At 42.1% G+C, this 13520-nt stretch overlaps 1 protein-coding gene across 2 annotated transcripts in view; it reads left to right on the top strand.

The window, feature by feature from the left end:
* LOC138472786 (protein-arginine deiminase type-3-like) overlaps positions 1-13520 on the top strand; it is a 543016-nt gene that overhangs the window by 173988 nt on the left and 355508 nt on the right. For both annotated transcript variants that reach the window (XM_069611133.1, XM_069611132.1), the window contains exon 3: positions 8470-8545. In XM_069611133.1, coding sequence (XP_069467234.1) covers positions 8470-8545 — 76 coding nt within the window. The remainder of the gene's footprint in view (positions 1-8469; positions 8546-13520) is intronic.

The following is a 13520-nucleotide window of genomic DNA, read 5'->3' as shown; positions in this document are numbered from 1 at the left end:
TTTTATTTTTAATAAAAGCTTATAACTAAAAATATGAGCACTGTGTCTGCATCTTATTCCTGGCTCCTCACACATCCCTACTCATCCCCACCTAACCACTGTGATGATGCTGGAATAAAGATGTTTTTATTGCGGCCAAAAGGTCAGCGAGAACAGACAAAAGTATCAATGGCTGTATCAGCAGAACTGTAAACTATTTTTAGATCCAAGAACAAGACAAATAGGGACTACATTCTAGTTTTCGAATGGAGGCAAAAAGGTTGGTACACTGCTCCCATGTCCCTTCTGAAACCCACTTGGCAATCGCAAATAATATTCGGCCAAATCACAGGGCACAAGTCCTTCCAAGAGAATTTGATGTATTTTTCCACTCTGTCTATTAGAGAGTGTGGCCAGGAATTCTCAGGTACTGATTTAGGGCCCTTTTTATATATCAGGACAGTCTCTGCGCCTCTTCAACTGGAAGCAATGGTGCAGGCTAAATTGATGGTATTAAAACATGGTATTAGGAAAAGGGTCCCAACTAATGGCTCTGTTTTAAATACATCTGTGGGAAATGCATCAGCACCAGGTGCCTTCCCTCACTTTTAGGAAATACTTCCACAACCTCACCATCATTAAACCTTATTATACTAGGTGGTGGCTTAGTGTTGCCATTACTTCGTAGCTGGCTGTACGCAGGTGATGAAGCAACCACTTTATAAAATAAAGTACATATAGCGTACATGCAGAAGAGTGCATGCTTCCAGCTCAAGCGATGAGTACAATCCTTTCTACCATGGGTAACTCTTTTCCAAAAATCCAACCAATCCTTGCATCTAATTGTCTCTAAATGAGTGTCCAATTAACAGCGCTGCATCCCTTGTTTTCTAGTTTCAGTTTCTGGTAGCTGGTTCAACACTTTCAAAGTTCATCCAATTTACTACAATGAGCAGTTTTTAAAGCAACCAGTAATTTGCTTTCAGCATCCCAGGACTCCCCATCAAACCACACATTCTTAGAACTCACATTTCACCTAATCCTTTTGCACGTAAGAGTAACAGAAGGATTTACCTTCTCAGAGACTTGTACGTCTCTTCAAAGTTAATACAATTGATTGTCTTCTCAACATTGACTCAAGAAAGGGTAAAAAGTATCCATAAATTGATGGACTAATGCCATTAAGCACCACTTTCGACCATCTAATCCTACGATGGTTACTGGTCAGTGATATCTGAATTACAGGGAGAAATCTGTCTGCATTACTGTAAGTGAGAGCATACCTGGATCATGGTTGCTCTCCAGGAAGGTCCTGACTGTCAAACCCGAGAGGCCCAGAAACCTACTCCAATCAAAATCTCTTCTATATGGCTGCTTCATAATACTTAGGTCAGGATGCTGCAGAATCCCGAATTATTCAGCCATTATAAGCCCTAGAGGCCATAGTCAATGCACCACTATGCTGACACCGAGTGGCTGAAGCCTGCAGTGAGGGAATCGGCTCAATACTGTTCCCTTGCAAAATACCAGGGGTGGATGGCAGGGGTTTGAATTAAATATATATTGATAACCTACATTAATAACTTGTATAACTTTAGGAAAAGCAGTATCATTGCAAGAGTCTACTATGATTTCCTTTTCTTCTCAAGAAGCAGTCTATTTGCTGTGCCATTGGATGTTCGTGTATGAACATTACATAATACTAAGGGTACTAAAGGCTCCATTCAGAGTATCAGAATATTTGGCAAATCAATACAGTTTAACTTTTGCATTAAGTGGAAGATTAACCAAGGCTGTGCAGGAAGATTATAATGTGCATAACTTGATTTTCAATGGAGAGTAACTGACCATGTTTCCTGAAAGCAAACAATACTGATCATTTCTATAAAATCATGCCACTCTTCACTTTATATCTTGCTCGCTAGACCCACAATATTGTGTGAGGTAATTTTGTTATCCGCGAGCTTGGAGCAATAAAAACATTCTGCACCAGAGACCTTATCACTTTCACGCCCAACCTCACCCGTCACTTGCCTAGACATAACTTGGTTTTCAGACCTCAAATTACCTTCGATATTAAAATGACTGCAAGATGAATGAGACACAAGTAAGATATTATGGGTGCATTGACATATTTAAAGGGAATAAAGCATAATGAAATAGACCAATAACTGCTTCTTCAACAAGAGAGGTGACCATATCAACCTGTAAGGGACGCTCCAGAGTAATGTTAATGTATTTGTGGTAAGAGCAGTGAATAAATGTAACAACCCCCAAAGAATTCAACAAGGACTGCATCAAACTGGGCACCAATGATGCAGAATGCAGAAGTAAAGCTCAAAACATTTGTTTACAGGTTGTCAAGCCTCTAGGAAAGCGAAGGCCTAAATGGCTGGGCTCATCCTCCTTTATTTCTAGTTTCTATTTGTATATTTGTAAAGTGCAAATGCCGGCATCTTGGCTCTAAGGAAACTTGAAGTGGACAGCTGATGCAACCTATAAATTAACTAGAACAGTTCAATGACCATTGATTTTCAATAGCCCGAAGCGAGCAGGGAAGTTGGTTCCATAATACAGCCGCAGCCACAGAAAGCGTGCGGGCCCCAATCCTGACTCGCATAAAACAGGTAACCTGAATCAAAAGTGCATCTTTAGAGCGAAGAGCTCGGGAAGGAACATACAGGCACAATTTAGCTTGCAAGTATTCCACACCAATGCCATAAAAAGCATGATGAACCAAACGACGAAAAGGAAGCCGATGCAGAGAATGCAGAACAAGAGAGATATGTACCTGAAGCTAGGACTTCATATCAATTCACACAGCAGAATTCTGTAGAATTTGCTGTTGCTGAATCAGATAGGAAGGTTGTGCCAGATGGAATTGTAATAATCCAAGGTGCCAAAAACAGAAGATGCCAGCACAGGCGCATGCAAATGAATTGGCAAGAAAGGGAGAACTTTCCTGAGAATCTTTCATTTAAAATGGCCAGATTGGGAAAGAGCGCTAACCTGGGTTTCAGCAGACAGAGGCTGAGATCTTACAACCCAGACCTTTCACTGTGGAAACTGGAGTCGGAAAAGGCCAACAAGTCATGTCCAAAGACACACGGTCGATGGAGGGCCAACAACCAAGGACTTCTGTTTTTCTCTCCATTTAACTTAAAACAGTTGTTGCTCATCCAGTTTCCAACTGATTCCAAATGAAGCATTAAGCGAGAGGCAGTGCCAGACTGTGCGATGTCTAGACGTACCACAATCTGTGTGTCGTCTGTGTAAGAGTAACATAGAAAATGTGGGATTGATTAGATAAGTTTAACCAAAGGCTGAATATAAACATTACACAAAATGGTGGAAACACCTGACCCCTGCGGGACTCCACAATTATCTGCCATTAAATCAGGTGCTAGTGTGAGAATTGTTTCTGCTCATTTTAAGCAGTGACAGAGGATGAAGTGCTATGTACTCCTCTGCAAAATGTGTTCGGCAGAAGCACACTGTTTACCCCATGTGGTAGCCCCTTTTACCTTTGCTGGTTTTTATGAATATTGGACTTGGATCCTTTTCCTCCCAGCCAGGCTTGATCCTAAGCCTGAAAGGAAGAGGTGCTCTGGTGTGTGAGTGCTCTTTATTAAGAGTCTGTGTGACTCAGAAGGCAGTGGTACCCCAAGGTGCTCATAGTGTCCCTGTGAGGGTACCCTATCTCTGTTAATCATGTGGCTATGTTGGGGCCAGGTTGTTGCTTTGTGTAAAATGACTTTACTTGTTGGTTTCCATTTTATCTAGATGGGTCCCTTTATGACCCCCTCCTTCATTGCACAAAATGGAGGTTGTCTCTGTTTGCCTCAAAAACCTGAGACACATAACTATCCTTATCCCTCTTTGTGTATGTGAGGAACTTGCCATCTTTGGTTACTGGATACCTGTATCTCAGGCCTGGCGGCTGTACTTGGCCTAAAACTAGTTCTGACTGACGTATGCAGATGTCTTTCTGGCGTAGTGTGGGTTTTCTTCCTTTGTGTGAGAGTCCTTACTTGCATGGGTGATTGAATGGATGGTTTTCAGCTGACCGCCCCTCTGAATTATACTTGACATGTGATTGGTTGCTGTGTTCACTCACTGTCTCCTGATGGGGCTACAAACCGACCCCCTTAGACACCCACCTTGTCTACTGCTGAATCTCTGTTCCTGCACTCCTGAAAGGCCCTGTTGCTCACTGTAGGACAAAACCTCTGCACCACCATCCTTTGATGCTCCACCAAAAATAATGGCAAAGCTCTGCCTCCCCAAGAAGATGAGAAGGAGCAGACTGAATTGCTCTGTCCCCGTGATCTTGTCGGGGCAAGTGGATCACTGCTCCTGCTCGAAGGCCTCATCTCTGTGACACGCCTGACCATGCCTCCATTGCAGGATCCAGAAATGGGAGCCCTTTTCCTTCCAGGATCCTGAAGACTCTTCTTGCCAAACCGATCAGAGTTTCTTCATCCCAGTAACCATGGTTCAATCTCTCCCATATACACTAGCTGCCTGTGCTGCTGTATATCCTGCACCTCCAAACTCTCCTCCTGGTTCTTCTGCCATGGCTCGCTCCTCTCCAGTGTGACTTTGCAAAAATATATATAATAATTGGTCTTCCCTGTGGCTGCGGAAGGTAGAGGAAACTTGCAGCCCTGTCTTCCTCCGACTGCAGCGTCTATGGCTTTCATCTCCTCTAGCTCAGAACTTAAACCCAGGAGCAATGTTCCCTCTAAATTGTGCGCATGTGCGCTTGCTCAGGTTGCTTCTGGGTGGCGCCCAGAAGAATGTTAGCAGCGCACACAGACAATTCCCACCTATTCAAATCAGATTTAATAAGCCACAGCAGGTACCTAATATTTGCTTTCTCTCAAAGTGAAGCTAAATTATACTAACTATTCTTGATATTCTGGTGTAACATATTGACATTGTCCTACTATGCAAGCTTGACCTTAACCTAAAAACTATAACCCACATGAGGTTAAAAATAAATATGAAAGTGGTTCCATGAACAGAAGATATAACTAGGATATGCCTGCACACATTAACTAAATTATCTTCCCTCCCCACCCAGGATCCTATTCTTGACTCTACCACACTTCTACCATATGACTCGAACTCCGCCCCAGGCCACATTCAGATAATACCAGACAACCTTGACTCTGCCTACCTTAGCTCAGCAAAAGGTTACCAGACTTCTATACAAGTCTTGGTTTATGTTATAATTTGAATGACGTTCAAGCACAAGAATTTCTGATACACATGGCGCCTTAGTAAAAGCAGCATTACCCACGTTATGTAACCTGAGTCAGCTCAAATATCGGGTACTGACTTTAAGTAAGCAGGCTACTAGGATATTTAACCTCATCCCATGCTTCCTATTCTTTGTACATATGTCACACAAGCACTTTGAAGAGCCCCCCTTGCAAGTTAACGCATTATAAAACTGAAATATTACTTTGCCCTCTAAGAATTTTGAGTAGGCAAATGTCATGCTCAGCGTCTCCTACTTGAGGACTGCTAACATTGCCCTATGAGTGGAGAGCAACATTGCAATATAATTTAATTGGTCTGTAAGGGGTACATGGTATGGACTCTGTCTGCATTATTCATATATAAAATGAGGGCAACAATATTCAGATAACTTGAATGCTTTTCACACAATTTGCAACCTTTAAAAAATGTTAGAATTCCATGGGGGATAGACCTTAACAAACTATGTTAACTCGGTCCTATACAAAAATGGATTTACTGAGACCTTGCAGAAACCTACTCAACAATTGAAAGGAGGGGTATGTTGCACTCAATCTTGTATGCACTTTATAGCAATTGTGCACATGCAGATTTATGACATTTTCTTAAACTGCACTCAATATCATCACAAGGCTTTAAATTGGATTTGCTTGCAGCATATTGTGGGTATGCAAATATCCCAGTTAGTTTTACTTCTCCAATCCCTTACTTTTTTCAGAGCCCTGTCAACTAATATTGGAGGCTAGCACAGGAGCCCGGGAGGGGAACGGGTGGAAGGGAACCAGAGAACACTCCTTCGGGGTGAAGAACAAATCGGCAACTTTCAAAAAACAAATCGGATGTTTTGGCAGTACAGTGCAGTGAAGGAAATAAAGGATAGGAAACTATAGTAAAAGCCTAGGAAATAGCACCTTCTATTTCTTTCTATGCTCAGCTGCTGAGGACTTTTCAATAAATTCATGGGTTTGCATTTATGGCTTATAGCACCCCCATGCATCTTGTTCAACTGATAATAGTGAATTTCAGAACAGGGGTCCCTAGTTAAAGAAGAAGTTACTCAATAAGTTGTAATTGTGAGCATGGCTGCTATTGACTTGAAGGGCAAATATATGTGATTTTCTTCAACGGGGCGCCAGAAGAAAACTTGTTGATTTTTGTCTAGACTGTGGTGATCAAGGGTGGGCAAAATTATAGACTGAATTATGTGCCCTGTAATTTCACTTCCTATGTCAGGGTTATAATCAGGGCTCCGATAGGATTTTACTCCATACTTGGAATCAAATGATTTTTCAGGGAGTAAGAAAAGTAATTGGCTTTGCCAGTAGGGATATTTCATGCTTATTAAAATATTTTCTTTCCCTGTAAAATTCCTCTTGACATCGGGCAGTGATATGATTCGAGTTCATACTAATGACACTGCTCTGCTGGTCACTTATTCGAAAAGAGATGAAGCAGGGGGTAGATTCCTATATGTTAATGGTTTCCTGTTTTGTTGGGTACATTGCCCTGTTTTTAGTGAAATAGTATTTGCCTCCAAGCTGTAAAGCTGGTTTTGAGTAAATGTCTCAACTCCCAGAACAACATAATGTGTATATTAAGCAGAGGCTTAGGAATTCAGATCCTCATATTCTGTGGTGCAGTTATTCTGATGCAATTATCATCCTTACATAAATTACGAGAGGCATTTTCTCCTGGCCCTTGAATTACTACATTAAAGTGACACAGTAACTCCTATTGGCATGTTTTCTGACACATTCCTTTCAGTTGCAGTTATTCCATTTGCAAAAATTACATAATGTCTGCATTTTTTGACAACCACATCAGTGAGTTTTTTCCCAATGGCATTAAACACTTTCTGCATTGTCTCTGAGCAGTGTTGACAAATTTATTGCCACAACTAAACATATTGTTTATCCTGAGCATGCAAAACTTTTTTGTTCATACATGTTTTTCTCTCTGCGCAGGTGTACTTTTGATAGGTAGTGTGGCATATCTTAAAGTCTTGGACTGGTTGATGAGCTCTCCTTATCACATATTAAATATTTGATTTTTTAGCCTATATGTTTGGAAAAAGAGTTGTAAGATGCTCCTTTTTATACTGCTTTGTAAAGAATTGCAGTAGTTGGGAAGGGTACATTTCCTTTCAAACTCTTTGGAGATGGTATCTCACTAACTACGCATGCTCACAAAGTGGCTTACATCCTTATTCAGTTGCGCACATGCAAAATAATGTGCGCACGAAGGCTAATCATTTCTGCACTTAGGTAAAAATAATTAGAGGGAACATTGCCCAGGAACTACTGAATCATGAATAATCATTCTTCCCAGATGTCTTTGGGTCCTCTCTGCACTGGTAAGTCTTTGCTGAAATATACAGTGGCTGTCAAGCAATACGCACTATAACCGCCTCTGGAAACTGCGAAACGCCTGTTGCAGAACTGCTTTTTGGACACACGATACTACCCTGCTGATCTCTAGCACTGCTACCGAGTCCTTTCTTCAACTTCATTTTCCCTTATAGGAAACACTCTTAGAGGAAATATCACAAACTATTTTGAAACTGTTTATTCTTACTTGTTACAATGTTGCATTTATTTTGCAAAATCTACTTACCTTTAGTTCATCTCTTGCATTGTCTGATATAAAGAGTATAGTTTTATAAAAATATTGTGTGTGAACATTCTCTTATTTGGTATTTCTGAAAAGGAAAGTGTTTACTGTACCTGTTGACCACCCCACTCCACCTCCGCTGAGAGTTAGGCCTAGGCTGCAATGCCACACCACCACTTAGAGAGCCTGGTGAGCTTGAGGAAATCACTAAGTCAGGAATGTACACCTATAAACCCAGAGGACATAGATGGCTTAAGAATAATCTCCGTAGCAACGAGGAGCTGCAGGAGTCTTCTAGTTATGTTAGTTTTGTCGAGGCAGACCACACTATTTGGATTTCTGGAGTTGGCTGCTTCAGCTCGCTTGTCCTAGGATGCATGATAGGAAAGAACCATCTGATGATTTCTGGAAAGCCTAACGTTAGCTTGACCTAGGTTACCTGATAGTTACTTGGTACCCATGTGTGGTTATTCTAATCTACAGAAAACACTCTGCAATTTGCTGTTACTGTACACTTGGGTTGATCTAGTTGAGATATGCATGACCATGGTAATTATCCAGATATAATTCTGTTATTGCTTAGTTTGATGCGATAACCATTTGTTACTTCCACAGATCAGCGTTTCATACTATGGCAGTGAGAAAAAGGACACACCTTTGGCCAAAGCAAGGCTCTACTTCACTGGTGTTGGTAAGTACACATCTCCTGCGCTCTCACATGTATCTATGGACGATTGTGTCACTCTGAAGCAGGCTGGCCTATCTGGCCTCTAGGGATATACATGGCTGGGTATCAGCAGGCCCTCATCATGACCAATCATTATTATTATTATTTTTTTTTATTGATTCAGTTGATAATCAACTTTCAATTAAAATTCACCTTTACATCTTCATGCCTTTTACATCAATTATGATCACAATTGTTAATATGATCATATGTGGTTCACTATTACAATAATCAGCAGCTGACTAAGAGTCAACGCTATTTCTTGTGATTCATGAGTACTATGTCCAATCCTCTATTCCAAGCTGGTCATATAGCTATTTGGATCTTCGTTAATTTTGAGTGGTATAATTTAGTCCATATGTCCTTTGATATTAAGGTCGTAAAGTGGTCAAAATAAGGTTTTAATAACAAAACTCCCTTGATTAATAAATTGTTGCACTCAGCAAATGCTGTATGGTCTCCTTGCACGTTGGTATGTGACAGAAATGATAGCAGTTCCCTGCTTCTTTTATTTGGTGGCATTGCTCTAATATTTGTTTTAATTAAATTGAATCTATATCCTAAATAGATTTGTGGGGTTGACAAACTGTGGACCTGTAGGGCGCTGGTAGGATAAGGTGGTCCGGTGGTTGCTGTTAGGCAGGTTACTCAGATATATGGACGAGTCAGGTTTTTGTCATTATTAAGGTTGTTTATTCCTTGGTTAGTAAGCACCAATGAAAAACATCATTGTAGGCATAAATGACAGTTTTGACATGTTGATTCGTTACAAAGCCGACGCGCGTTTTGACCTAAGTCTTTTTCAAGGCTGTGATTTGTGAGTTGATGTGGTGGTGATTTGATGCACCCAGTGAAGTGACATTTGAAGCCCATTTGTATTGAGGATATTCGTTTTCCATCCATTATGCATACATTAATAGGTAGTTTCAAACATAAAACAATTGCAAAATTGAAAACCTATTGTGACACCCGGGAGAGGTAGTTTAGCATGTTGGTGATAGTGAGTGATGGTGAAAAAGTATGATTTATTGGCCAAAACGATATAACAATTAGTAGATTCAGGTATGATAAGATACATATTTGCAGTAGGATTAAAACGGGCGAAGAGACGATGTACCAAGGGAGAGGAACAGAAAACAAAAGAAAAAGTTAGTTTAGGGGAGGGCTAAAGAGAATTCAATAATAGCCTTGTAGAAGAAGAACTGAAAGGTCTTACCCAATTGAGTTAGGGGGTGAGCTTCGAGGTGCTGTAGGCTGGTCCTCCCATGTATGGGTGCCAGGAGGCTGGATAGCCGTTCTGAAAGGTAGATGGACAGGGTTGTAGGAAGGGATGGAACCTTTGGACTGTTGGTAGGTGGGCATGGCCCTGGTGTGTCATATTGAGGCCGCTAAGGGGATGTCTGGCAGACAGACGTGCTTGTTGACGTGGTTAATAGGTGGACCTGTGAGTTGGCCATTGCCAAGAACAATGTATGGTTGGTGTCTGTTCACGAGAGACGGCTGTGGTTAGGGGTGCCCGGGATGCTTGTTTGACCCTGGGATTCTTAGGGACGAGGGCATCCTGGAACAAAAAAGCGATAGCGAGGTGGAGGGGACAGAGGTCAGCGCTGTATCTGCCACTGAGAAGCATTGGCTATAACTTCCTTGATGAGATCCAACGTTACAGGAAAGGAACCCGAGCACCACAGCAAAAAACGGCAACAACAAAACAACAAACAAGTTCATTTTTTAGACCCTACCCGGCGAAACATATCACCAAGATTAGAACCAAGAGAGGCAAGAGAGCGGGGACCAAGAAACGCCCAAGAAGAACAAGAAAGCGCTATCAGACTAACAAGATCCAAAACACAGCTACAGCAACAAACTTCAAGATAACACACCTAGTGATGAATCTTTTCAAGTACATCCTTTCTGAATAAAGGTATTTCCTTTGCACCAGTAAAGCACACCAACTTTGTGAATGCCCAGATCGACCTATTCAAATACATCAGGAAACTCAAACTTAAGAAATTTTTCTCGAAACAGGTCAAGTGGAAACAACCTAAATCTGTATCATTACCTCTGAGCACCTTAGACATGGAACACCTTGAATGTACCCATCTCTTGACAAATCTGGACCAATCACCAAATAAAGAAAGGCAGACCATGTCTCAGACTATGCAAGATTTGAATATTGAGGAAAGCAATTTAAAAATACCAGAAATGAAGCAAAAAAAAAAAAGTTCACCCCAATTTACAAGGGACAATGCAATAGAAATTTTCAGTCAGGCAGTCACGAGAGACTTCCAAGCATTACAGGACTGCCTGAGATTGAATCCCTTGAGGGGAGAAGATAACATTACCAGTCAGGAACGACTCGCACTTAAGAGATTACAAGACAACCACCAAATCATAATCAAGGAAGCAGACAAGGGTGGCAACGTGGTCATAATGGACAGATCTGACTACGTTAGAATGGCCATCATCCATCTGACTACACTAGGTTGCTACGACACCATAAACAAGAACCCAGCGAATGAAATCCTAACGAAAGCCAACAACCTGCTGAACAAATGGCACAAACGTGGACTCCTGACAGATGACGAAATGAAGTACTTACAGCCAACAATCTACTTTTTGCCCAAGATCCACAAAAAATTTGATCCCATACTGGAAGGACACCCTATATTGAGTGGGATAGGATGGGTCACGGAATCTCTGAATAACTACATCAACAACGTTTTGGCACCTGAGGTACCAAAGATACCAACTTTCTTACGTGATACAATGCACACCCTGCTAATCTTACAAGAGATTGTATGGAGCAATGACTACACTCTGGTAACTCTTGATGTTAAAGCCCTTTACGCATCTATAGACCACAGACTAGCACTCAAGGCCATTGATTTTGCCTTCACAAAAGCATCAGCCTCGTTTTTGTCTCACCTGGAACTCACAAAAGAATTTCTGGAATTCTCATGAACTAATACCATCTTCCTATTTGACCAACAGTACTACAGGCAAACAAAAGGCATAGCCATGGGGGCCACATATGCACCCTCCATGGCCAACCTATTTATGCACCACTATGAACAAGTACACGCCTTCACTAACCATGATTTCAACAAACTGATCCACACCTGGATGCAATATATTGATATCCTGATGATCTGGCGTGGAACAAATGAAGAACTTGAGTCATTCAAACACTACTTGAACGAAAACAACTTTGGCATTGAATTAACAGGTTCTTCAAGCAAGGAAAGCATCGACTTTCTGGGTATTACTACCACACCAGCTGGTACAGAGCTCATGACTTCAACCTACAGAAAACCAACGGAAGTCAACTCAGTCCTGCATGCATCAAGCTGCCAGAAAAAAATCTGTAATCAACAACCTCCCCAAGGGTGAATTTCTCCGAGCCAAAAGAAACTGCAGTGACCTGCCAGCATTTGGAAAGGAATGTACAACACTCAGTAAACATTTCTATGAGAGAGGATATCCGGAACCATCAATTCAAGCAGCTATAACCATGGCGAACAGTAGAGAACGCAGCTCACTTCTGACCCCCAAGGTTCACACCAGCAGAGAGGCAACAAAGGACAGCCCAAAACGATACATTACCCAGTTCTGCAGTGATAGCCATCGAGTACAGAAGATCCTGAAAAGACATTGGCATATCTTAGCAATTGATGAAGACATAAAGGCATGGATCCCAGACAAGCCCACTCTAACCTATACCAAGGCCAGAACACTCAAAAACATACTCAGTCCATCATTTATGGTGCCTATTCCTTAAGTCGATACCAACTGGCTCATCGGCAACAAACCAGTAGTTTTTTTCAAGTGTGGAACTTGCTCTATGTGCAGATTCGCCACAACGACTAAGACTGTGACTTTCAGTAACACTGACACCCATACAATTGGACAACATATCAATTGTAAATCCAAATTTGTGGTGTTTGCTATTAACTGTGTTTGTAATTGCAAATATATTGGGAGCACTAAAAGAGAACTCGGAACGAGGATCAGGGAGCATCTGAACTCCCTTCATTCCCAAGATACCAGATATCCACTGGCACTACGCTGCAAGGAAAACACCAGTGGGACAACAAGGAAGACCACACCTTCATGGAGAAAATACCAATCAACACAAGAGGTGGAAACCGAGAACTCGAGCTACGTCAGAAAGAAGCAAAGCTGATATGCAAATATCGGGCTGTTACTTTTGGATTGAACAGTGACCATGATTTCCATGTGTTCTTATAAATGTGGATACACAAACACGTGTTAAATCTGCCTATTCAAAATACAAAACACGTAACAGTGACACAAGTGATAGAAATTCCTTTTAAGCTGCTATACTGTATTTAGCCCTGATCACCTTACCCCTTTCTCCTCCCTCCTATCATGAGCAACACTGCCCCCTCATCTACCTAGGTCTTGCCCACTGCAAGGCCACTATTCTATTGCCCATCTTGCCTCCTGCTCAGGGAGATACCTCACACCCATTCCCCCACCATCACTAGCTGGATTCAGCCTACAGAGTCCCCAACCCCGATCCCACAGTGAGCTCACTCTCCACAATGTCTGAATCAATCTCGCTAATGTAGGGGAGGACTGGCCGCGAGGCCCTCCTCACCTGCAGCCTTCTCCCCAGGTGAGGACCATGACTCGGTGGCCGTCCCCTCATGCCACCCGGGCCCAGGTGGAGGAGGGGTCACCCGCCGACGACATTGCCCACACATATCCGTTCCCTGCATATACCAAAATTCAGTTAGGCATAGAAGCCATCTTGTTTAGCAAACATGGCGGGAGTTCAGCACACTGTAACAAGGCCCCCACCTTTGGAGGGCCTCTCATGCATCTCCGCCGCCGCAGTAGCCCTGGTAGATCCGCTGCGAGCGCGTTCCCATGAGAAAGCCGGGGATGAGCTAACCCGAGATGCTAACACTGTAAC

Source organism: Ambystoma mexicanum, chromosome 8 (genome assembly GCF_040938575.1).
Source record: "Ambystoma mexicanum isolate Mex_15411 chromosome 8, UKY_AmexF1_1, whole genome shotgun sequence".
NCBI classification, from domain to species: domain Eukaryota; kingdom Metazoa; phylum Chordata; class Amphibia; order Caudata; family Ambystomatidae; genus Ambystoma; species Ambystoma mexicanum.
The sequence above is the reverse complement of the archived record's forward strand: the minus strand, read 5'-3'. Positions and strand labels throughout refer to the sequence as shown.